The sequence below is a fragment of the Rattus norvegicus genome, chromosome 6 (assembly GCF_036323735.1).
Source record: "Rattus norvegicus strain BN/NHsdMcwi chromosome 6, GRCr8, whole genome shotgun sequence".
Classification (NCBI taxonomy): Eukaryota; Metazoa; Chordata; class Mammalia; order Rodentia; family Muridae; genus Rattus; species Rattus norvegicus.
The window spans coordinates 41,957,773-41,984,318 of record NC_086024.1 but is presented as its reverse complement, the minus strand read 5'-3'; the positions used below and the strand labels follow the sequence as shown (position 1 = coordinate 41,984,318).

At 41.8% G+C, this 26,546-nt stretch overlaps 1 protein-coding gene across 11 annotated transcripts in view; it reads right to left on the bottom strand.

Moving 5' to 3' along the window:
* Nbas (NBAS subunit of NRZ tethering complex) overlaps positions 1-26,546 on the bottom strand; it is a 304,643-nt gene that overhangs the window by 97,577 nt on the left and 180,520 nt on the right. For all 11 annotated transcript variants that reach the window (XM_063262517.1, XM_063262512.1, XM_063262514.1 and 8 more), the window contains 3 exons: positions 13,542-13,771; positions 9,188-9,298; positions 73-323 (listed from right to left, as the gene is read on the bottom strand). In XM_063262517.1, the coding sequence (XP_063118587.1) occupies positions 73-323; positions 9,188-9,298; positions 13,542-13,771 (592 nt within the window). The remainder of the gene's footprint in view (positions 1-72; positions 324-9,187; positions 9,299-13,541; positions 13,772-26,546) is intronic.

Genomic DNA, 26,546 nt, shown 5'->3' with positions numbered 1-26,546 from the left:
GCTGTGTGCAGAAAACTAATCCCTAGATTTCATTTAGAAGAAAGGTCAGCCAGCAAGAACATGGTGTCCTACCTGATGCAACAACTTTAAATTTCTTCAGGAGGCGGATATGGATTTCTGGTTTGATAGCAGCTGTTTCAAAGTCCGCACAACCACAGCTTTCCAAGAGAGTGAAATAATACAGCAGCCTTTCATGATCAAGACCCTCGATGGTGGGGTAGATATACTTGACCATGTGTTTATGAAAGGACTCAGGATCTGTCTTCAAAGTGTCAAAGAGATGAAGAGCTTGGGCTCGCTTTTCAATTTCTCCTGTGGACAAACTGAAATAAAAAACCAAACAGTCTACATTACAATATTGCTCTTTAAATAACATTATCTTTAAGCCCTGGCAGAAAGGCTTATTCGTGTGTGTGTGTGTGTGTGTGTGTGTGTGTGTGTGTGTGTGTGTGTGTGTCTGTGTGTGTGTGTCTGTGTGTGTGTGTGTGTGTGTGTGTGTGTGTGTGTGTGTGTGTGATGTGGAGGTGACATGTGGAGGTGACATGAGCATGTGGAGGTCAGGGGACAGCCTTTTGGAAGTCAGTTCTTTCCTTCAGTATGTGTCCTGGGATACGGTTATGAATAGTGTTGTGTTCATGCTGAGCTATCTTGCTGGCCAAGACAGGACATTTCTAATGAGTCTTTTCTAAGCAGCCACAAGACTTAGGCAGTGTACATAAGAGAAACAAAGAAGCAGGATGCCCTCCTACTGTGTGGCTTTCACAGTCACCAGAGGCAGAACTACAGCAGGCCTAAGAAAGAGGCATTCCTGTAGTTCCAGAACCACCATTTCTTGACAGGCCATAAAACATCAGGCATTTATTCTAAAGCATTTGTGATCTCCACACACATGTATAGGAACACAAATAAAATATACAAGTAAATAAAAAAGCAAATTTAAAAGAAAGGAAGAAATTGAAGGGGAAGAATAAAACCACATCATCTAGGCATATCTTATACCCAAGAGTGTTGAATTAATATTCAGTAAAAATAAACTTTATGCCAGATTCAAGTAAGATTAATACAGGAAGGAAATAATTATGTTTTCAATACTGTCTATAGTACTGCTTATTGAATAAAAGATGCATCTTAATATTTAATTTCATACTAATTTAAGTATCTTTTCATACTAACTCAAATTCTAATATAAATTTTAAAGGGAGTTATTTAAGGCTAATATGCTGAGAAAAAAAAGTTCATGGTATTTTGTTTGCCTGATTGGCTTCTCTGAGTTTTATTTAACTGGAGAGAGAAGGCAGCTTTATTTGATCTTTTGATCTTTTGTTTTTTCCCTAGACAGAAGCCTCAGGTCTTATACAATCCCAGGGCCATAGACAGGGCAAGACACCATCTCCACTGGTGAGGTTCTCTAGGCAGCTCACTATACCAACAGAAATGCTGTTTCCAGGACTCCCAAAAATACTTGGGGAAAAATGTGAGTAGTCATGTAGGAAAGTAAGGCAAATTTCTCATGTTTATTCATAATGTGAAAAGTGAATCCGATCCCACCTTCCACCACTCAGAATGGCTAAGATCAAAAACTCAAGTGACAGCACTGCTGGTAAGGATGTGGAGAAAGAGGAACACTCCTCCATGGCTGGTGGGATGGCAAACTTGTACAATCACTCTGGAAATCAATCTGACAGCTTCTCAGAAAGTTAGAAATAATTCTACCTGAAGGCCTAGCTATACTGCTCATGGGCACATACCCAAAAGATGCTCCATAATACCACAAGGTCATGTGCTTTACTACGTACATGGCAGCCTTATAGTTACTAGGCAGAAACTGGAAGCAACCGAGATGTCCCTCAACTGAAGAATGATTTCAGAAAATGTGGTTCATGTACACAATGTAATACTACTCAACTATTAAAAAGTCATCATGAATTTTGCAGGCAAATGGATGAAACTAGCAAATATCATCCTGAGTGAAGTAACCTAGACCCCAAAGGACATGCATGGTCTATACTCACTGGTAAGTGGATATTAACCATAAAGTACAGAATAACCTTGATATACAGACCTAAAGAAGTTAAACAAGAAGGAAGACCCAAATGAGGATGCTTTAATCCCACTTAGAAGGGGAAGCAAAATAGTCATGGGACAGAGAGGGAGGCAGAGACCTGAATGGGAAAGGGGAGAGGGAAATAAATGGGGCGGGGGGGCCAGGGGGGGATTTGGTTTGGAAAGACACAGGAGAGAGGCCCAGAGGGCTAAGAGAATAAATGGAAATACATAGCTGTCAGGGTTCGGGGTTAGGGAGACCTCTAGAAAGTTTGAGAGACCCAGGATGAGGGAGACTTCCGGGACTCAGTGTGGGTGACCTTAGCCGAAATGCCCACCATGTGATCACTATTACTGATGATATGATGTACTTATGGATAGGAGCCTAGCATGGCTTATTAGAGGCTTTAGAAGCAGCTAACTTAAACAGATGCAGATACTTACAGTCAACTTTAGGACTGAGGCCGGGGACCTATATGGAAGAGTTAGGGGAAGGACCGAAAGAGCTGAAAAGAGATAACAACACCATTGGAAGAACAATAGTGTCAACTAACCCAGACCCCTTATAGCTCCCAGAGACTGAGTCACCAACCATACACAGGTTGGTCTGAGGCTCCTGGAACATATGTAGCAGTGGGTTGCCTTGTCTGACCTTAGTGGGAGAGGATGAGCCTAATCCTGTGGAGACTTGATGTTCCAGGGTTGTGGGGGATATTTGAGGGGGAACCCTCTCAGAAGCAAAGGTAACAGGGAATGGGGAAACAACTCTACAACATTTGATGTAAATAAATAAAATAATTAACTTAAAAGGGAGGAGATGAGATCTGAGAATGATTCAGTGAGGAAGAAAATAGTAAACTGTGTGACCCCACTCAGATGATCCTCACTGACAGGTGTGCACACTGAAGGTGTACAGAGGTCAGGAAGGAAGAACTTGGTACTCATCATGTTGGTTCCTATGCTAATAACTTATAGTTGGGCAATTATCAAGAAGTGGGTGAGATGACCCATCTAGCCTCTGTGTTTGCTCACTATCTCACAGAACAACTGTGCTGTCAAGAAGGCCAGCACCCATAGTAACAATGGTCTCACAAGCAGCAGCCCATCTTTAACAGTTCTTCCTCCTAGCAGCAATATCCTGAGAGTCCTCCTGTTACATCACACCCCTGGCACTCCAATAAACAGTGCTCAGGGTAAAGCCATCCACAAAATGGACAATGGCTCCATAATGGTTTACTTAGCTTCTATTTGACTTAGTTCTGAATCTAGTCCTTCTCAACATGACTTCGCCTCACCCACTCAAATTCTGTACTGACAATTCAGTTTGTCTAATGTACAATTTCAGCTAATTATCTTGTCAAGACAGATCCTGAAATACCTTTACTGATACACAATAAAGACCCAAGCACCACTCTCCAGAAAATTACAATGTGCTAAGATCTTCGTAGATGCCAGTAATCAATAGCCTATTTTAATAGCTTTCATTGAAACAAACTTATCCTCTTTGGAACAAGAAATTAAATCTTTGCTTAGAAAACAATTCTAAAGAACCTCACTCAGGGAAGCCAACAAAATGCTGTAAACCCTTCGGAGACTTTTCTCATCTAACTAATAATTACCTTGGAAATGGTTTCAGTGCTTCTTTCTTGGACTGGGGTGTAGCTCATATTCCATGTGCTGCCTATTTAACTTTCAAGGGCTAACTACTGGAAGGCACTGGTTGTACTTACTGTTCAAGGAATAAATTATTATAACTAATCCTATGATTAAGGTGTTCTATCATGCCTTCAAGTTGTCAATAACCTAAAATGATTCAAAACACCATGTGTTAAAGGGACTTTTATTTGTACAAGAAAACAAATTTATCTAAATACATTTTTCTTTATTCAGTCTGAGACTGCGTGATAATACAATTCCATTAGTTGACTAAAAAGAGTACAAAAGGAGGAGAGAAAGGAGGAAAGAAAATGATGGACACAAAGAAGGCTCTTGGAGAAGCTCGAAGGAGCGCACAGAGGGGAAAGGAAGGGGATCAGGGGGGACATGACTTACAGGTAACCCAGCAGTACTCTGGTTGACATCTACTCTCTGCAGATGCTCTGGTTCCTATTTCCTTACAGAAACCACTAGGCTAACTGGAAAGTGGGAGGAGCAGTTCCACAGTTAGATCTTCCAGAGGTAAATTAAAGTATCCTTCAGAGAACTGTGTTGGGCACAGTTGAGACACAGTGACTATGCATTTTCCACAGAGACTATTCCCCAAAGCATGAAGAGTTGTGAATCCCAATAAGTACTCAGTGGCTCAGCACTGGCAACTAGGAAATGACACATGCACCCTCTGAATGACAGGCACACCTGGGAAGGGGGTTAAGCTAAGTTATCTAGCACAAGAATGCCTCAGGGAAGACACTGCTAAGTTGACTAATTTTTCTACATTACCAAGATAGTGAAAGAGTTGAGTGTCTATTTTAGTAGCAAAGGTACTCAGTGAGTTCCTTCACTAGGCATTTTATTATGTAAATACAGTGTCAATCTTGAAGCCCATGGATAAATTTTATCTTCTTCCCAAGGACAACCCTGTCTCTTTAAGTTTTTGACCAGGAAAGGTCAATTTTGACAGGTTTATTCAACTACATACTATTTGCATCTTCAACAATATTACAGAAATACCATAGCATAGATACAGTAACAGGCATCATCTATTAGATAGTTACCATATACTGTACCATCATTACCCTCATGGCAATAGCTGATAACCATACTGACTTGAAGAGTAATTGGTCAGATATACTGCAGTGGTCATCAGATGAATTAGGAGAATGTGGAATAAAAACCAACAGTTAACAGGCATGTTTAAAAATACTCTCGGGCTGGGGATTTAGCTCAGTGGTAGAGCGCTTACCTAGGAAGCGCAAGGCCCTGGGTTCGGTCCCCAGCTCCGGAAAAAAAAAAAAAAATACTCTCTAGAAGACAGATACTCTGTATAAATTTCTAATTTCATGGCATTTAAAAACTGCATAGGTAACTTTCCAGGGAAGAAACTGGAGGAATGGCCCTGATAGTAAACAGGCTGTTTGGGCCTCACAGTTCTGTCCCTTAAGACTCACAATCCTGCAGGTTTTAGGGATACCACAGCAGAACTAAGTGGCTGAGAAAACCAATGTCTACCCAGGGGTGGTGGTGAGTCTATGTACTTGTAATAGGCAAAAATCCATTTTTCTTTTTTAGTTTTCTTTAAAACTAGTAAGAGGAAGAAAAAAAAAAAGAAAGAAGGGAGATATAAGGAGGAAGGAGACTGAAGTGTGGGTGCTTAGAGGGTCAGCCACAGAAATGCGTTAGGGAGTGGTCAAGCATCACGCAGAGCAGGTTAGCTTCTTACCACTTAATCACCTGTTACGTAGGATGATGTCATTATACAGGTGAAGGCAGGTACAAGATAAAATGAGGCCTGTCATCGTATGAGGAGGAAGGATGGACGGGAGAAAAGTTTTAGAGAGGAGGAGAAGACTGGAACCAGAGAGGGGGTTAGCAGCCGAGAGAACATGCAGGCAGATGTTAAGATTCCTCACTCCACATTTACAGGTTGTTATAAATATTCTTAAGGGATGGATGTGTACAGGGCCTTTGTATGTCTAGGTGGGCAATTATATCCTATCAGTTGGATCAGAAGTTATTGTGTTGTGTGTTCTTTCATGTGGTGATTTAATTGAATTCAAGAGAGTATGTGGTGGCTGGAGACACTGGGCTGCCACGGAATTGGGATGTGTATGTTTGGCATGGTGGCAACCTGTCTTGGGAACAAGATGGGTAGAGAGATTGTTGCCAGGTTCAGAGAGTAGCCATTGGCAGTATGATATGGGATAGAGCAAAGTGAGTGAGAGACTTTACTGACTGAGATGAAGACATCCAACAGATGTCATGGGGCACTACAGTGCTGGACCTAGTGAGGGATGAAAGACAACATTTTTTATTTAATTTTATAGCAACAGTGTTATACTATTCTTTGCTTAGAGTTGTCAAGAACAAGCTCCAGAGAAGAGGATCAGCTGGTTCAAAACCACACAGATAGCATTGCACACAGAGAGCTGGTCCAGCGATCTAGACTTGAGGAAAACATCTGCCACCTAAAGATGCCTATCAAGGTGGTGCTGCAGGTTAAAATAGGCCAGAGGAGGGAAAAGGATCAAGGGAGAAATGAACTTCATGGTGAACAAGGGATACTACCTAAGGAATACTAAGACAATAAATACCCTGAAGCAAAGAACAGCATTTCTGTTATTCCAGTGGTTAACATCCCAATGTCACTGGCTTTACTGTTAAAATGTTGGGCAATTCTGACAGTATTTACAAGGCTGATTTCCAATAACCAGTTAGTATGTTTGATTAAGCAGTCAGGCAAAGTGCTGCCTTCTAAGCAAGAAACAAAGTCCCAAACAGCACTTAGTAAATCAATATTAAGTGCCTTACCACTCACAAGTAGCGAGGCCAGGAGGTAACGATTTCCTGCTTTGTAATTGCTGTGCATCTGCATAATCACACTGCTCTCAGGTATAATAATACACCAGGAACAGCCGTGCATGCTCCTCAGTTGCCTGATAATTTGTAATATATTCAGAGACCAAAGACTCATCCTGTTTACACAGACAACATCCCTTATGTATCATTCAATGAAATAGAAGACACATACTAAAAATGCTATGGTATATTTTTAAACACCAGACAAATCATAGAAAGTATTTACTTGAACATATTGCTGTGCCTGAGAATTTGTGAATTCAGGACAATATTTATTCTCCATAACACCATCATCATGGGACACTCTGATCAAAGTGTAAATGAAGACGTTTCATTTCTCTTAATCACTGCAATGATTAAGAAAAATTAAACGTACTAGGTCCTAAAGACCTTTTGTCCCCTTAAACAAGATTTGACCCCTCAGCTCTCCCTTCCCTTCCTGGAACACTGTAGAAGGGGCTTCCTAACAACAAGAACATGTTTTCATGCCTCATTCCTCCTCCTCTTGTACCTTTTGCTAGATACTTATTCTCTACCAAGACACATGGAAGACCCTCCTTCTCTGTCTGTCTTAGTTAAAGTTCCTATTGCTGTCATGAAACACTGTGACCAAACACTTTCCTGGGGAGGAAAGGGATTATTTCACTCACAGATCCACATAACAGTTGATTGTCAAATGCAATGAGGGCAGAAACTCAAGCAGGGCTGGCACTGGATTCAGGAGCTGATGCAGAGGCCATGAAGGAGGCCTCCAGCCTGCCTCTTGTGGTTTGTTCTGCCTGTCCTCAAGCCCAGCCTTCAGCTACAAGTCACTTCTCCATCCTGCTAGATCTTTGTAGAGTTCCATGATTCACCCTGGGTGCTGCTCTGCAACAGGTTGGCCCATAGACCTTCCCCTTACTGCTCCTGTGTCTACATCACCCTTACTAACCAATATGCTAAGTACAGCTATTTTGTTTTCAAGTGTTTCTAAAACGTATTCTTGCCTCTTCTATACTTTCAAAATCTGACTCCAAGCTGGCATCACCTGTAACAGCTCCTTACAGAGCTTTCTTCCATACAAACCAAAGAGTTCTTATAAACTCAAAATTTGATCATTCTCCATTTTCACCTTTTCTTTCACTCAAATGCTTAACTAGCCTCTGGTTCCTAGAGAGATGTCAATGGTCCTCTCTAGAGCCTGGAAAATGCTGCATTTACCATCTATAATAGCATCATCACAGTACAATTTGATAAATGCTTAAAATATAGATGTTAACATTTCTGTGATTAATAAACATGTAAGATGCCATATCATAAGCACAGCATGGTCTACTTCCTACGTCTTACACACATGCAATCCCCCACTTCTGGCCTCATTCACACAGCTTCTTTGCCAGGCCCTCAGACTCATCAAGTCCTAGTCAAAGGACCTCTACGCTCACTAAATCATCTGCCACAAAATGGCTTCCTACCCTTTCCAGTACAGTTGAACTTAACTCAATATTGAGATCTCAGCTTGTAAAAGTTCATGCTGAATTGCCCTAATAAATACTCAGAAAAGAAGGCACCATAATATAAAGTTTACTTAGATCACAGGCCTAGAAGCTAAAAATATTCTTCCTGGTTGAGTCTCTAAGTCTGCACAAAATATTGCTAGGTGAAGGGAAAGCAGCACATACTGTCTACACTGTCTTGTCTCCTCTAATACAGTCTCTACTCCAAATGGAGAAGCTCTATTCTGACTACTTTATCTAATCCCTAGACTCCATAGTTGTGATCTAAATATCATCATAACAGGGTTACACTACTACCCCTTTATTGTCTTCCAGTGCAATTAAACTCAGAAAGTAAATACTTGGGAGCTACTCAAACCATACCCAAAGCACAGCACACCTCAAAGGGCACACTGTTGTGAAAGCCTCCACTAACCATTCTACCTTCCTCAAAGGGTACACTGTTGGGAATGCCTCCACTAACCATTCTACCTTCCTCAAAGGGTACACTGTTGGGAAAGCCTCCACTAACCGTTCTACCTTCCTCAAAGGGTACACTGTTGGGAAAGCCTCCACTAACCGTTCTACCTTCCTCAAAGGGTACACTGTTGTGAAAGCCTCCACTAACCGTTCTACCTTCCTCAAAGGGTACACTGTTGGGAAAGCCTCCACTAACCGTTCTACCTTCCTCAAAGGGTACACTGTTGGGAAAGCCTCCACTAACCGTTCTACCTTCCTCAAAGGGTACACTGTTGGGAAAGCCTCCACTAACCGTTCTACCTTCCTTACTGGACTTTCTTACATACAGGATAAAAGGTTTATTTTGATACTACCCTGGGCCATTATTCAACTGTCATTTAATGCCTAGTGCAGACCCTAAGTCTGAAGGTACCAAGATACCCACCCATATTCTCCACTACTGAAACACCACTGCCAACAGATTCTCAATAAACATATAAATGCATTGTAAGTGTCTAATTCAGAAATCTGATGAAAAATAAAACTTATGAGCTTATTAGAGAAGGAAAGCCTGTGCCAAGACATCCTGGACTACAGCTAAGAGGTACATTGGCATTGCACGGTATTAAGACTGTTCTAAACTAGAGCCTGAAGAGACAGACATGGACATTAACACGCATGCCAACTATACTTACCCACTATCACTGAACAGGAACTCCAAATGGGTCATGAAGACTTCCCACTGTGAGATACTGTACCGCTGTGCCAGGGAAAGAGCAATGCTGTAGACATTTTCCTCAAGGGTTCTTCAGGTGTGGTCACCAAGAACAGAGAAAGAAAAGAAAAACAAATGACCTGAACCAGCAAAGAAAATTCTCTTCCAGACAAACAGCTGTGTCGGGGATGGCAGCACAGTCCTCCTAGGTGAGCTCTCAAGAAGCCACTGGAAGGACTACCCAGCTCCCATTCACAGTGCTGCCAGGCAGGTTACAGGGACTTGTTTGCCAGTGGCTCCCTAGGCAAGGTAATTCTGACCCTACCAGCCACCTGGAGATGTGAAGAAACATTCTAATTGTCACAAATAGGGTGGGATTTGTGGTCAGAAGCCAGGTACGATTCTTAATATCCTATAGAGGATAGGTTGGCCTTCTCCCAGAGAGAATTACCCAGTCAAATAGCAATATTGCTGAGGAAAGAAAATATTAAGAATTCTGATTTAGATTCTAGAGCCCCCAGATGATATTTGAAAAGCATGGAAGTAAACTATAAAATAAAAATGTTGTTTTCTGAATTATCAGGTGTTGTGTTGTTTCAGTCATAAAAATAAGTAAGATGTTTCTGGTACACGCAGTCTAATAGGAAATGGGACATAAAATAGTGATTAAATACAGCAGGGGAAGGTTTTCTTTAATTCCAAAATACTGTAAGAATTTGGATAAGAGTAATCAATTTGGCTGGGGATTTAGCTCAGTGGTAGAGCGCTTGCCTAGGAAGCGCAAAGCCCTGGGTTCGGTCCCCAGCTCCGAAAAAAAGAACCAAAAAAAAAAAGAGTAATCAATTTGAACTGACAGATGAACAAATGAAAATTAACTAAGCACAAATGTCAGCAGGCCAGTCTAACCGACTTCTGATAAACGGAGCAAACTGATCATCAGGAAAAGTACACGATCCTCAAAACCTATAGCACTCTTTGTAGCCAACAAAGATCTGGAGGGAGGTTTAAGACAGGAAAGCATATCACAGGGTGTGTATGTGGGAGTGGGGGTAAGGGTGAGTGTGGGGATAGGGGGGTCCATAAACAATACCAGGAAAAGAGTCCAGAGAAGTAACATTGTGGTTACTGCAGGAATCCTACTTTCTCTCCGAAGGCAAAAAAGTAAGAAATGGAATTAGCCTCAGCTAGAAGGGCCTTGGTGCGAGCACAGCAGCCATGGACTCTGTTGTGCGGACGGCCAGCTAAATCTCTAGCTAAATGAGCCACAGTGCTTCTGTGTTTCTTTACCCAGGGGTTTGCAAAAGCTTCCTGAACAGGTCCCTCCTAAGTCCTTTGGCTTTGCTGCTGTATGGTGTCTGTGCCCATCTTCTTTTGCATTCTTCTGGGATTCTTATTTGTTTTTCTATAAACCTTTAAAAGAAGGACGCTATTCCAGGAAGTGAAGAAGTGCAGAAGGAAATAACGTGCTGCAAAAGTGTGTTAACCCATGTAGTGTGCTACTGTCAGTGGGTATGATTCTAATGAAGTGTGTTAACCCATGTAGTGTGCTGCTGTCAGTGGGTATGATTCTCATTAAGTGTGTTAACCTATGCAGTGTGCTGTGCTGCTGTCAGTGGGTATGATTCTCATTAAGTGTGTTAATCCATGCAGTGTGTTACTGTCAGTGGGTATGATTCTCATTAAGTGTGTTAACCCATGCAGTGTGCTACTGTCAGTGGGTATGATTCTCATTATGTGTGTTAACCCATGCAGTGTGCTGTGCTGTTGTCAGTGGGTATGATTCTCATTAAGTGTGTTAACCTATGCAGTGTGCTGTGCTGTTGTCAGTGGGTATGATTCTCATTAAGTGTGTTAACCCATGCAGTGTGCTACTGTCAGTGGGTATGATTCTAATGAAGTGCAGACCCGATGTGATAAAACGAGACCACTAGGGAACATCACCAAGGAGCCCTCTCAGTTATGACAACTTAACAGAGGAACATGTTACATTTGGATTGTCGTGTGTGTGTGTGTGTGTGTGTGTGTGTGTGTGTACACATTTGTGTGAGGAGAAGAGAGTGTTGTCATACATGGTATAGATGTGGACATCTGAGGACAATCTCAGAGGTCAGTCTCCAGGTGACTCCATCTTTTGAGTCAAGGTCTCTCACTGGCCTGCATCTTTGCCACAGAGCTAAGGGTAGCTGTCCATAAGCTTTCAGGGATATGTTTGTCTCTATTTACCATTTCCCCATTGCTGGGATTGTAAGAAACTGTCACCAATCTGTCTGGCCTCTTCCACATGTTCTAGGGCATCCGATGCAGGTCCTCTTGCATAAAAGGCAAGCACCTGCCAACTAAGCTATCACTCCAGTCGTGCGTTAGCATCTTTATCACTTCGTGAAGATGAGTAGAAGAATTATTTTATACCCTCTTTAAAACTACACTGCCTGGCTCTGAGAATGTTTTCACAAAGACATGCAGACAATACAAGACATATATAAAAGACTTATGAAATTCAGAGTATAAGAAGAAGAGTCAGCCTGTGCATAAGTGGAAATAAGAGTGGCAAGAACCAGGAGACTTTTTTTCAGTATTGCCTGAGATTTTGGAATATTCACCAAATGAGAAGTGGCAAAGCTCAAACCCCCACTGAAACTGTGAGGTATTTCAAACAAGCCATCCAAAGACTGCAGTGTATTTTTCTAAACAACCGAATATAGAAGACACTATTATATACTTATCAAAAACATATATTTGTCCTTGAGGACATATTTCACATAGCATATGCCAGCTGCATACTTAGACAAAACTCCAGCAAAATGTAACTAATAAAATAAGGCACTCCATCCCTCACAGCACTGTATTCTGCATAACAACCCTCTCATAAGAAACCATCAACATGGCGGTGAGGATTACAAATGGCAAAGGAAAGTACACTGTAACAGAGTAAGAAACCCAGACTCAAGTCCTTCCTGGCTGTGAGGCCTGGGACAACTCCTTAAAACCCAGTTTCTCAGATTCTTCTTCCAGAAGCAAGGAAGCTGTCTTAGGCCACCATACATTCAGGTTTTAAAATGACTCAGAAGCTGAGTTTTTGGAAGAAATGATGAGAAGAGAAAGCCACTTTTTAATTGAGACTGGCACAGGCTTGCACACTATTTTTTCTTCGACTCCCCCATGCCCTGCCTTACCTCAGAGGGAATCCAGACACCTCTAAGAGAAAAGAGACACAGTCTGATATAGTTATCAGAGAATGGCAATGTTCCTTTGCCATTTTCATAAGGATTTAAGGATAATATGAATAACAGCATACCACTACCACAATCCAAACCTTTTTTGGTATTTCAAAGTAATTTCTCAGGAGACATGAGTAGCTACCCAGTCAATGTATGCAGAATTCAGCCACGGTTTCAATACTACAATTCTAAACTTCATGGCACATGAGTGCTTCACTGACAATAGAAGCAGTGTACAAGAAGGCACACCATGTTGTGACAAAGATGAGATGTTCTTCAAATGCAACAAGAGGCAGATTAAGGTGAAACTTGTAGCCTGTACCACCCATGCAACTTGGGCCACCGACTGTCTCTAAGTAGCATTTTTTTCATTTACTAAATGCAGACAAGAATACTTTAAATCATAGAGCTGTGGTGATGAAAGGCTTCAGATGAAGCCTGCAGAGCCCCACACACAGAACTTTGGGGGTGCTCCATGATACATACTCAGTGGTGGAGTGAAAGTGTTAGAGACAATTTCCATTGAGGAACTGAATGGTAACCGCACACCTGCCATCCTCTGCACAGTAAATACTACTCACTTCATCTACACTACTAAAACCCAGCACAGCAACAGTGAAACCCAAGGGAGCTCCTTCTTCCACTCCTAGAGATCCACTCTTGCAAAAGGGGTTAGTTGTGTCACCTTCTTACACAGGGCATGCTGTTCACTCACAAAGGCAAATGGCACTTGTCCCTTCTCTGTGAGGTGCCTGGGTAGGAAATGGCTTGTTTCGTTAGAATCCAGGATGTAGGCACCTGTACCTTCAACACTGTACCTTCTAGAGTGAGGGCACTGAAGCTATAAACACACTGAGGAATATCGACTCTATATACTTTGATTACCAGAGACATGAGAAGCCAACAACAACAACACCACCTCATCACCACCCAGGGCTCCTACCTCGATTAACAGATTCTTACGTCTGTGTCCACAGATTTCTGTACCATCTACTCCTCATAGCGCTGGGAGAGCTCAAGGACACTCCCGTGATGGTAACTGTTCCCACTAATCTATGAATCCAATTCATCCTTTTGCATTTTGAATCCACCCTTGGGAGATAATGTGACTCTTACTCTGCAAGGCCCAGGATGGTTTCTCTTTTGTACTGGTCATCAGCGGTAAACCTCTGCACGTCCACGCCCTTCCGCAGGCCCTGGAGGAGCTGAGCCTGGGTGAAGTCCAGAAGGCGTTCATTGTAGTAGTGCAGCTGCCTGGTCAGTGACAAGAGGTCCTCGGGCCAGGCTTCGTGCCCATGCTGAGCCACGTGCCTGGTCACCATCTTGATTAATTCCTTGGGATCAACCTGTGAACGTCATAGAAAATGTATTTTATGTACAGTATACATATATAAACAACCACTTAAGAAGAGAAAAACATAGTTCCTAGAAATCTGAATGCCACTTTCCACTGCTTGGTGCATTTAATCATAGCCACCTAAAAGCTAAGTCAAAGGGAGCACATTGCACACCTCAAAGAAAGGACACAGAGCCGAACCTACAAACAGTCTTTCTGAGCTCCTACTTCAATTTGTTTTCCATTGTAAAAGCTTATAAACAACTTAAAATTAATACTTTTACATTTTGAACTATCGTATACCTATATCACATTTTGTCCTAATCTGCTTGTCATTTTTAATAATTCCCTCTGGGAAGACATACTGATCTTCATTGCCTCTGAATTCATTCTTGTGGCCCACCACAATGAAGTCTGAGTAAGAAAGGTACAGTCTAGTAACTTTACTATTCAAGGCCAGACAGCAGAGGAAAAGAATGTTTTCTTTTGGGATAGGTTAGGAAAGCAAGAATAAAAACTGACTTTAGCTTGCAAAGTCAAAGACACTAATAGGCTTCTAAGAAAGCATTCAAAGGTCAACTTTTTTTTTATAACTGCTTTATTTGGGGCTTGAAGGTACATAGGGCCAATGGTTCTTGGCAGCTTCTTGAAAGGCAATAAAATTATTCAAATATAAGAAAACAGGGAATCCAACAGATGACAGAGCATGGAAATGAGTGGTTAAGTGGTCATATTTATATTATAAATATATATAAGTTGGTCTGAAAGTCAATAAGACAAGACAGAGGCTTAGCCATGATTTTGGAATTACAAGTCATAAAGAATAATGGCATGAACTCAGCCCGTCCTGATTTCTCAGAGGCACACTACCTATTTTAAAGTAAGTAAGTTAGAGAGGAAAAACCCACACTCTATATTAGGTTCTCAGAACTCCATTCCTAATGATGATAGGCTGTCAGCATTTTTAACATGAAAACCCATTATTCTGAGCAACATAGGAAATTTGTCAGTGTTGAGTCTATTCAAGCAAACCTGCCCTGCCAGTCAGTCTCTCTCTTCATCCTGTTATGAAACAATCCGGAGGCATAGATAAAAGCCAATTAGAGAAATGCTGGATTCCAACAGGTAGACTAAGTAAAAGTCAACCTAACAGATTTTTCTCTACACACATACATATTTGGTCATAATCTCAGAAAAAAACAACACTAAATTCTACCACAGGAAGTCACAGGGCCATTTTAAATTCATTCAAGGTGCATTTTTAAAAAGATACAATGCTTCTGTGCTGCTCCTTAAGTTTTATCACCACAGTCAAGTTAGTCTTAGTTTATCAATTGAAAGCATTCAATGCTAGTGATTATTTCCCTGAACGTTCTTTGGTTAGTTACTTCATGGTCAAATAAATCTCTCCCTCACTTAAATGCTTAAGGAATAATCTGAAGCATCTCCAATGCTTAAACCCAGCTGCCGTCACAATTAAAGCTCACCTAGGATGCAAAACCTTTGCTCCTATGTTCTTAAACCAAAAGGGGGGAAGGAGAATTTGTACACTTATATGCTAAGCAATGCACTACAAGAACGTGTCTGTCTACTCTAGAGATGAAATCTACTAAGACAGACAGCAAAGCAAGCAGAGGTAAGATGGCCAGGCACGATGAGCTTGGGGCGCTACAGGGAGACAACTTGTCAAAGAAGTCTTCTTGGAAGACTTAATATCCAGCCTAACTATGCAGACACTAGCACTAGAAAGGCCCCAAGGAATATGAAGACAGACTCCAGCAAAGGTTAGATAAGTACATTCTAGGGGCTAGAATTATAAAGACAGACAGAAAGCATATATCAACTCACTGAATTGTGGGAATCAGCTACGGGGTGGTTAATATTGTCAACTTTATGGAGTCCTGAAACACCTCTGGGCAAGTCTATGAGAAAGTTTCTAACTTGAGTTGATTAAGGGTTGAAGACCTACCCTAAACGTGAGCTGCACCAGCCCATGGACTGGAAGTCACATCCCAAATACATGACAAAAATGAGCTCGTTGCCAGCATTCCTGTCTCACTTCCTGACTGTGGCTGAAAGTAACAAGTTACCAACATGCATTCCCAGTCATGGGATGGTACCTTCAAGCTCTGAGCCAACATAAACCTTCCCTTGCTCAAATCATACCTATCAGGTCTTTTGTCACAGCAACAAGAAAAATAACTATATATATATATATATATATATATATGTATATATATATATATATATATATATATATATATCCATCCATATATCCTTTCTATCCTGCAGAAAGTTTCAACTCCAGATATAATCTTCATGTTCACATAAGGCAAAAGAACTAATTGATCTTCTTTCGTCAATCAATACAATCACATGTCACCCTGATATAAGCAGACATCCAGAAGTTAGCAGCTGGGTGACCCTGTGACTGCTGGTTCACTCAGAACTTCAGTATCCTATTTGTAAACTGGAAGCAATGATAAAACAGCTTCCTGCCTGTGAGAGGCCTCAGAGAAATATGCAAACTGAGTATGGAATGAAGCAAGAGAGCTAGGAAAAACAAAGATAAAACAAAGAAAAGGAAGAAACAAAACATACCAACCAGACAAACAAATAAACAAGAGGAATGTAGACTTTGCTGAAAGATTTTCAAAACTCTTACTGCAATTGCTCCTGAAGTATATAATTTATGTTTCCCTTCTCTCATTATAGCATAGCTTCTGGAGGAAGGAGACCATGAACATTCATAAATCCATCTTTTTCAGAACACAATAGAATCCTCTACAAAAATAAGATGCATAGTAAACTCTTCTGAGCTTTAAGTCACTAGTCCCAGTTTATATTTTAGTTTTGCACTTGGTTTGGGCCAATTTGGAGTTCATGCCCTGTTTTTCCACAAGAAAAGACTGTTGATGAACAACATCCTCAGTTTATTGGAAAGCACAAATGAGGTGTTTTTAATTTTTTATTAGTTCTGTCAGAATTTTGTATAACAAGTTTTGATCATATATAGTCTTTCTTCCACAAGTCTTTCTCAATCTAACCCCGTTCTATTTTGTGCATGCTTTCTATGTTAATTTGTGTCCAGTTTTACATGCTTTCTATGCTAATTTTGCTACCCAAATAGTCACAGATATGTGGTGTTCTTTTAGAGCTCTGTTAATGCATCAAGGGCTATGCACTTAGAGAAAATAGACAGTTGACAGTAAGTCCTTGGCTAGGGGATGAAGTTCACGGCTAACTCTAATCTCAACACTAGGAATTGGTCTGGATTGGGCTCCTAAAGGTCATGAATGCTCTCCTCACAGCTCTACACTCAGGTCATGAATGCTCGCCTCACAATCATCTGCTGCCTCCAGCTCTTACACTCTTTCCAACCTCTCTCCCAATGATCCCAAGCCTTTAGAAGACAGACTCTGGAACACATGTTTTGTTAGGGAAGAGGGGGCTGAACGTGCTTCAGTCTTACTCTGTGCACACTCACAGTTGTGGGTGTCTGTGCTGGTTGTCATCTACTGCAAACAGAAGCTTATCTGATAAAGCACCTCTTTCTGAACTATGTTATGAAACCTAGTAACGCCCAGAGCTTACTCTCAAGAATTTAAAATATTAGTGGTTGGCAAAGAGGTAGAAAAAACAGGGTACAGGATGCATCTGAATGGAAGTTCATTTCAGAAACAGAGGCTACCAGGCCTAAGAACTCTGTGGAGAGAGAAACTGACTTCATTTCTTGATGCTTTTGGCACTCAGTTTCTACAAAGTTGAAAGACAAGACTTCACCAGATGATCATCTTCATAAGAGTAACATCCTCTGAGTATACAGGAATTCAATCATTAAAATAAAATAAATCCTTACAAGTCCCTCCAGTGTGGAAATGGGGTTATATATCTTCCCTGTATGATTCTCCTAAATATTCAGAATTGAATTCTTTGTAAAACATAATTTTCAGACCAACAAATTATAGCTAATAGAGTCCCATATAGTTTAAACAATGTAATCTCTTCTTTACTGAGAAAGTAGCCCTATATTAATCATTTTTATTTCATGAATTCCTACATCGTATTTATTCACTATATTACTGAAATATTTATGAACAAATATCTTATATTTAAGTCTTCAGGATAGAAAATCTGAGAACTCATGCACCTGTGCTCTCATACACTCTCAACTATGATGTGAGGTGAGGCATTTCTTTTTTTTTTTTTTTTCCTGGAGCTGAGGACCGAACCCAGGGCCTTCTGCTTGCTAGGCAAGCGCTCTACCACTGAGCTAAATCCCCAACCCCAGGCAAGGCGTTTCTTAAGACCATCTCTGTCTTAAGGTGGGTGCTATGAACTCTCTAAGAGGCTGCCAAACTGGTGACCCACAATGCAAGTGTCTGATTCCCATGCACAAGGCCTTCAAGAAGGAAACATCTTTTACATTTGGTATCCAGGAAAGGTATTCTCTTAAAGCTTTAGGACCGGCCATACTTGGTGCCCACTGCACATATATGAGACTAACCACTGGAATCCTTTTACCAGTGTCACAGTACTGCCATTCTATTTTAAGAGGGAAGTTGCTTTCATACCCACATGTATAAATGAGTTAGAAAATTTAGGACTAGCTATCTGATTTGAGCTATTTCCCAGCCAGTCTTTCCTTCTCTAACAGCATTCCCTGCTCAGGTCCTTGAGAACACCTCTTTTGGAACTTACTCCTTAATAGAATGATGAATTGTGGTATTCTATTAATTGCTTGATAGCAGATTTATCAGAATGGCACATGTATGAACTATCAAAATAGCTGTTGTTTAGAGACATGTCCTTTTTCATATTTCAAATAATTGTGGAAAATGTAAGAAAAAGAAACAACATTTTACTAAGCCTTCAAAGAAAAAGCAAAATTACTTCTGCAGGAGAAACAAATGAATTGGCCCCAGAAGCCTGGATTCCTGGTATTTCCTCTCAATCATCAAGTTGCATGCTTTTAAACTTGAAGCAATTTCTTCTGTATACGCCTCTTAAAGATTAAATGAGAGAAGGTGGATGAGTATGTTGTACCCTATAGCTGCCTATGTGGATTATTGGCTTACTGACACTATTTTTTCTATCTCTTTCTTAGGGGACTTGACTGGCTATTATTCCAAAATTCAACTTAAATAATTGCCCCATGAGCTCATGGCTTTTCTCAAAATATTCCAAATGAATTCTGAATCACTCTGGTGTTGAATTTGATACACAATTAATCATCTCTACAAATGCAAAATTTTTAAACTTTCTAAAGTGTTTTCACTTGAACTTCATGTCAACCCAGCCATGGGGGGACAGGCAAGCTGCTCCTGTCTTGCAGATGCCTGCTTGTATTTCTGGGGCCAGTGGCTGCAGTCTGGAGCTGGGAAGGAAATTCAAACCACATGGCCTCCCACAGGCTGTCCTTACACCACTTATGCATCTCCCAGCCTTCCATAACCACACTTGCACCTAACATTATTTGGGTATTTTGTTGTTTAGAGTATTTTCAACATCCACTTCTCTTGTCTCCCTGCCCCACCCTGCTCTTGCTGAAGCGTAAAGACATGATTTGTGAGTGTGAAAGCAGTCAGCCTCTCAGAAGACAAAAGCCATCACAGGGAGCTTTGGAATCTTCCACATTCAATATTCAAAGTAATACTGCAAAGTACCACCGAGGCTGAAAAACCTAACCAAAAGTCCCAGAGTCAAAGTGTGAAGAACCCTTCTATTTATCTTGGAAACAGTAACATTTTTTCAAGGGGTGAATGAAATATGGTTACTTTAAAGAATGTAGTCAAGCCACTAAGAAGCCAAGGAATGTATGAGTATTTACAAAAGAAGTCTGCTCACCACTACTACTGTGCACTAGAAGAAGGGTAACGCTGTTGTATTTGACGGCTTCTATTTCTAGGTAATCCTGTTTGTAAAGTTGGAAACAAGTAGTATGGTGTCCCCTTTAGAGTTATTATTTTGAAATGATTTTCTACTTAGTATTTTCATTTAGTAGCTTTTTTTTTTCAAGATTTGGTTTTATTTAGGTAAAAGAAAAATTATATGTAGGATGTTATGCCCTCCCTCCCTCCTTCCTTCCTTCCTTCCTTCTCTTTCTTTCCTTCCCTTCTTCCCTTCCTCTCTTCTTCCTCCCTTCTCTCCACTCCTTTCTTTCAAGTTTCTATATATAGCTGGGTGTGGTGGTACACACTTTTAATCCTTTAAGCAGGAGGCAGAAGCAGATGGATCTTAGTGAGTTTGAGGCCATCCCATTCCACATGAGATCCAAGACAGCTAGGGCTATGTAGAGAGACCTTGACTCAACTCCCCCCGAATCCATATATATGTACTGTATTTATATCTTCCCTCCCTTCTTCCAATTCCTACATTCCTCTCTTTTTTTTTTTTAATTAACTTGAGTATTTCTTATATACATTTCAACAAGTGTTATTCCCTTTCCCGGTATCCGGGCAAACATCCCCCTCCCCCCTCCCCTTCCTTATGGGTGTTCCCCTCCCAACCCTCCCCCCCTTGCCGCCCTCCCCCCACCAGTCAAGTTCACTGGGGGTTCAGTCCTAGCAGGACCCAGGGCTTCCCCTTCCACTGGTGCTCTTACTAGGATATGCATTGCTACCTATGAGGTCAGAGTCCAGGGTGAGTCCATGTATAGTCTTTAGGTAGTGGCTTAGTCCCTGGAAGCTCTGGTTGCTTGGCATTATTGTACATATGGAGTCTCGAGCCCCTTCAAGCTCTTCCAGTTCTTTCTCTGATTCCTTCAACGGGGGTCCTATTCTCAGTTCAGTGGTTTGCTGCTGGCATTCGCCTCTGTATTTGCTGTATTCTGGCTGTGTCTCTCAGGAGAGATCTACATCCGGCTCCTGTCGGTCTGCACTTCTTTGCTTCATCCATCTTGTCTAATTAGGTGGCTATATATGTATGGGCCACATGTGGGGCAGACTCTGAATGGGTGTTCCTTCAGTCTCTGTTTTAATCTTTGCCTCTCTCTTCCCTGCCAAGGGTATTCTTGTTCCCCTTTTAAAGAAGGAGTGAAGCATTCACATTTTGATCATCCGTCTTGAGTTTCATTTGCTCTAGGCATCTAGGGTAATTCAAGCATTTGGGCTAATAGCCACTTATCAATGAGTGCATACCATGTATGTCTTTCTGTGATTGGGTTAGCTCACTCAGGATGATGTTTTCCAGTTCCAACCATTTAGTAGCTTTAAAACATGTACACACTTTAGCAAAGTCTTCCACGGCGCTGGGATTTCACCCCTGTTGCATGTGTCTCTCTAGCCTCTGAAGCTACGGACACGTCTCCATCTAACGGATACCTTCTCAGAAGTTCAAAATGACAGCAAGACCACGCTTGTGGACACCTTTACACAACCATGAAGGTCAGATATGAGTGAAAAACAAGACACAGCACAAGCTGTCTGAAATGCACTCAAAGAGATATGAGTATTTGTGAAATACTGCTGGACAGGCAGGATAAGGAAACAGATTTCACTGTATACCATCTTCTCCACCTGCTCTTTTTGACCATGTGTGGATTATAAATTACACATTAAAAATGAAATAAAATTAGGACAAATGTTAGAAGAGTGGACAATTTTCTAATACCCATTTGTCAATCATTATATAAAATTGAAAAGAGGTGAGAAAGGCTGCTCCAAATTCCACCTAAAAAACCTGGAGAGTGCCAGCCCCTGCTGACTGGCTCAGGACAACCCTGCCCTTCATTAGGCATAGGCAGGAAAGTCTATCCATCCACCTACAGCGGCCTGCCTGTATGCTTAGCCACAGGGAGTAGGAGATGTGAAAAGCCTGAGAACCCAGAGCCAAGCTCGGGACAAGTGAATGAAAGCTGTGCCTCCCTGGGTGTTAATATGTGGAGGCAGCAAATTGAAACCACTTGGATTTCCATTTCCAGGATGATTCATCAGGAGTTTGTCATACTTAATTCTGAACTCAGCGGTGCTGTTTGATGCAGAGGAAGATGCTGGAAAGATTCAAATCATCAGTCATTAGTCTGTGGAGCATCGCTCTGTACTCGGCACATCCAGCTCATGCCTGCCTCCCCTCTTCCTTCAAGTCCATACAGGTTGGACCTCACGCCTGTACATCTGAAGCTCCCAGCGTCCTAATGCACATCCCACTACAAGTAGTAGATACGATTCACTGAATTTATTTACACGCCAGTTCACAGTCACTGAGTATGTACAGGGAATTAGGTCCCGAGGATACAGGAAGCAATGGGATTTTTGCCCTTGAACACAGTCATTGAATTGAGAAGAGACACATGGGCATTGCCTATAATATCATTAAAGAGCTTTTCCCTGAGTATACATACAAGAAATAGGGGAGATGAGAGAGAGGCCACTCTCTGTGGAGGAGGCAAAAAGGGATGAGGGAAGGTACCCTGGCTCAGAGTCACCTGTCCATCGTGGCAAGCAGATAGTGGAGAGGAAAGGACTAAGTCCACATATCCACAGAGGTACACGACAAGATTCTAATTTCAGAAGAGCTAGAATATAATCTCTGAAAGAGGCAATGTCGGGAAATGAGCCTAGAGAAACAGGAAGAGACAGTTCACTGGGGGTTTTATCTGTCATGCACGAGAGTTTAGATTTCATATTATAAACGAAGTAGCACATGAAAATATCCTGCTGGGAATTTCCATTAGATTTGTATGCCAGAAAGATCACTCAGGTCCAAAAAAAGTGACACTCCTTCTTTTGCAAAAAAGCCAGAATGCCAGCATGCCCACGTAATGAGCAGAGAAAGCTCTGACAGGATGTCGCTTTCTACTGAAGTAACCTTGAGCAACTCACCACGGTCCTTTGAGTGTTTTCTGCAAAGAGTTGTCCCCTGCACAATGGAGCTGCTCAAAGGACCAAGTGGAGGATGGCTGTGACAGAATTTTTAAAGCAGACAAGTAGCTGGAAGGCTCACTTTACATGTTACTATGGCAGGCCCTGTGAACAAGGTGCTGAGCTAACTGTCCTTACACCCCTTCCTGACGCTCCTTCCACCAGCTAAAACCGCCTGCATCTGGACACAGTTCCTCCCCTCTCCTCTGCTCCCGCTACTCAAATACCTTCTGATAAAATACCGCAGTGCATATGGCAGAATGATAACACTGCTGGGACGACATTGGTGTTGCTGTTTCCTCTCCAGAGTATTCTTCCTATCATAGCTGCACAGTGATGCTCACGCTTACTCAAGGTTAACTTTTCTCAACTGACGCCTCTCCTGAGACAGCTGAGTACTACTCAGGCAGGCACGAACACACACACACACACACACACACACACACACACACACACACACACACACACACACAGCTCTACTTCCTACTATTTACCTTTACATTTTGCTCATAGCATTATGTGGTAGTTTCAGTGAGAAAGGTCTCCCATAAGCACATGTTTGAACACTTGGTCCTCTGGTGGTGGCACTTTTTGAGGAGGTTATGGAATGTTCATGAGGTACAACCTTGCTAGAGGAAGTGCCTCACTGGGGACTGCAGTTTATAGCCTCACCCTACTTCTACTTCACCCTGCTTTGTGTTCATGTGGAAGATACAATCCCTCAGCTTCCTGCTCAGGTCTCTTGCTGCCCTGCCTCCTCTACCATAATGGACACTCCCTCTGGAATCCAACGCAAAAATTAATTCTTTCACAAGGAGCTTTTGATCATGGTGCTTTACTGAAACAGGAAAATGTAGCCAGCACAGACCCATTTCCCAGGAGAGTGCAGGTCCTAAGTGGGGAGGTGCTTTATAAGCTGTGCTCACTCTTGGTTCCTCCAGAACACTGCCTGCCTCAGAATAGTCAGATCTGAGACAGTCACTAAAAACACACATAGCTCAGTCTTCCAAGGGATAGTGCAGAATTATGAGTTTTCAACCATATTCCCAAGAAACAGTTATTTCTTTATTACGTCTTCATGTCCCTGGCCTGGCTGTAAGCACTGGAAATCTCATAAACACAATAGACCGTGCCCTCAAATACCTCATTACCTAGTAAGTAAAAAGTATAAACTCTAAAAACTAGAGTGTGCACAGCATGAAGAGGCAAGCCCAGGGTAACTGTGTGAGAAGGGCTGCACAGACGGGCAGTGCTACAGGACACTGTTCAGCATCTGCTGAGCAGTTCTGAGGACGCTGACAGTGGGGACAGATATGAAAGTGGGGGCAAAGGAACCTGACAGCTTCCTACACTTAGTCACCCCTTCAGGGACTCTGCTTGCTTACAACGTTCAGCTTTCAGGGTAGGGGAAATGATACCAATAACTTTTTATCACGATTTCCCTCCAAAGAATTCATTAGAGGTTTTTTGAAGCTAAGAACAGAAGACAGTGTGGCTCTGTTGCAAGATGTCTGGCTTTCTCAAGCTGTAACTTAGAGAATATACTGGATCTGCCCTTGGTTCTCTCACCTGCTGCATTTACTACTCTGATCCACACCTCATGTAAGCATCCTGTGAACAGTTTTATTTTCACTTTCTACAGTTATATAGATGTGTGCTTTGCATACTGACCACTCTGACCTCTGTGCCTCCTACATCAACATTTCTCTTTCCGCATGATCTCTCTTACAAGTCATGAGGTTTGATTTGGACCCAAGATCATCTGGCTGACAGTGGCTTTGGAGTTGAAGCATGGAGGGTCAGCATAATGTACACAATTAAGGACAATGACTCTCTTCTAGAATCTACTGATAAATGATCTTTCAGAGGTAAAAGTTAAGGGCCCCAAGAGTTCCTCCCCCTTTCCTGACTGTTGACAGAACTGGTCTTGTATGTACCCAGTGCACATAACTACTGTTGATGGGAGCTACTGATTACAGTGGCTGTATTGAGACGAGAGAATGGTGTTTCACAGCCCTGCACACAATCTTCCCGCCCCTACATACCACAGGTCATATAACATACCCTCTCTTTTCCCTCTTTAGTGATTTATTTTTATTTTTAAATTATGTATACATGTGTCTCTACACACAGGGATGTATGCAGGACTACTGGTGCCTACAGATACCAAAAGAAGCCACTGGATCTGTTACAACTGGAGTTACAAGTAGTTGTGAGCTACCAGATACAGATGTTAGGAACCAAACTCAGGTCCTCGGCAAAAACAGTACATGCTCTTAACCCCTGGGCTGTCCTTTCGGCTACCTGGTACAACCCTCTTAAGCTCATTGACGTCAGGCATCTTCCTTGTTTCAACCCAGTGGGAAAGGACAGAGGGAGAGGTGCAACAGGTACAGTTAGTGATAAACGGGCTGAGAGCTCTGCACTCCTGGGAATTCAAGGAGAGCACAGTACAGAGCTGTGCATGTAGTAGGATGTTGCTAGGGTTGTGATGTCATCCTGATTAAAGGTGAAGCGGAAGTTCTCAGGAAACGAGTAAATCGTTCCTCTGAGCGTATCTGTGTTTACAATAGGCATTAACTGAGTGGCCTGCCCTGAATGTTGCTGGTATTGTGCCATAGGTCAGAAGGCCAAGTTAAATAAAGAGGGGAAAAAGGGAATTCTATATCATGGCCACACCCTCATTTCTCTTCTTCCCCACTGCCATGAGGGGAGCAGCCTCTGCCACACACTCATACCACCTTGACATTTTGGTTACTTTACACCCCAAACAAATCAACCCTGGACCCAGATGCAAAACTGTGAGCAAAGGTCATTTCTAGCCATAAGTTGTTGTGTTGGGTTAGTCACAACAAGTGACACAGAGATGGCATCAGAAAAGTCAGTCTGTGGCTGTGACCTGGGTTCACCATGACTGTGACGCCTCTGGAATCAGTTTGTATACAATGGTCTCCCCTTGCTCATCTTCCATTCACATCTGGGACAGGCATATTTGCTTTTGTGCAATGGAGCAAAGCAAGTGTGCACCTTCTTTTGTTTTTATGGGGGCCTAGAGATATGAATTTCCTTGAGTATCAGGGAGACACTTGGAAGTTGGCACCTTGAATAATGTAAGCACTATTAAGACTATGGAGACTTGTGGTGCTGGACTGAATGCACTCAACATTATACAGTAAATGTAAGCTACTTGGGGGTCAAGGCTAGAAGGTTGTGATTAAATGAAATATATCTGGGTGTCACATTGATAAGAAGTACGTAAATCCCATAGTCTAAGAGACAAAATGGAATAAAAGGGGTAGGAGAAAGTTGTAATATTCTCCCTACTTTCTCTGCAACTTCTGCTAATGTTCCTATTATGATGATGGGGGATGCCTCCTTCCAGCAATGGGGTCAACCAGATATGAACTCAAACCTTGGAGCTACGAACAACAGCAGCAAAAACCTCTTTTCTTTTAGAATTGTTTCTCTTGGGTGATTGTAGCCATGACCAAAAGCTAATGACCGCAGTGACATAGACTGAAATGGAAGAGAAGATTCTCTTTCCAGCACATGCACTGAATGTCAAGACATCCCGGCAGAGGATTCAGTCAAACATGCTCCGAGATTTCAATTGATCTTCTGAGGAAATACTCAAGTTTATAACAATGTACAATGCATTTGGTAAAGTAAAACTTTACTGTATTTCAAGAAATTGGTATCTTGAAGCAAATTACTTGTTTCCTTTGTGTATAATAATACACTAACGAAAATAAGCACAAAATAAACTCAGCACATGGTCCTATTTAGTTATTAATTAATCTCCAGGACAAACTGGTTTGAATGACAATGGCCTCACGGACTCATATGTTTGGACACTTGGTCCCCATTTGGTGGAACTATTTAGAAAGAAGTAGGAAGTGTGGCCTTGTCCATGCAGGGATGTCA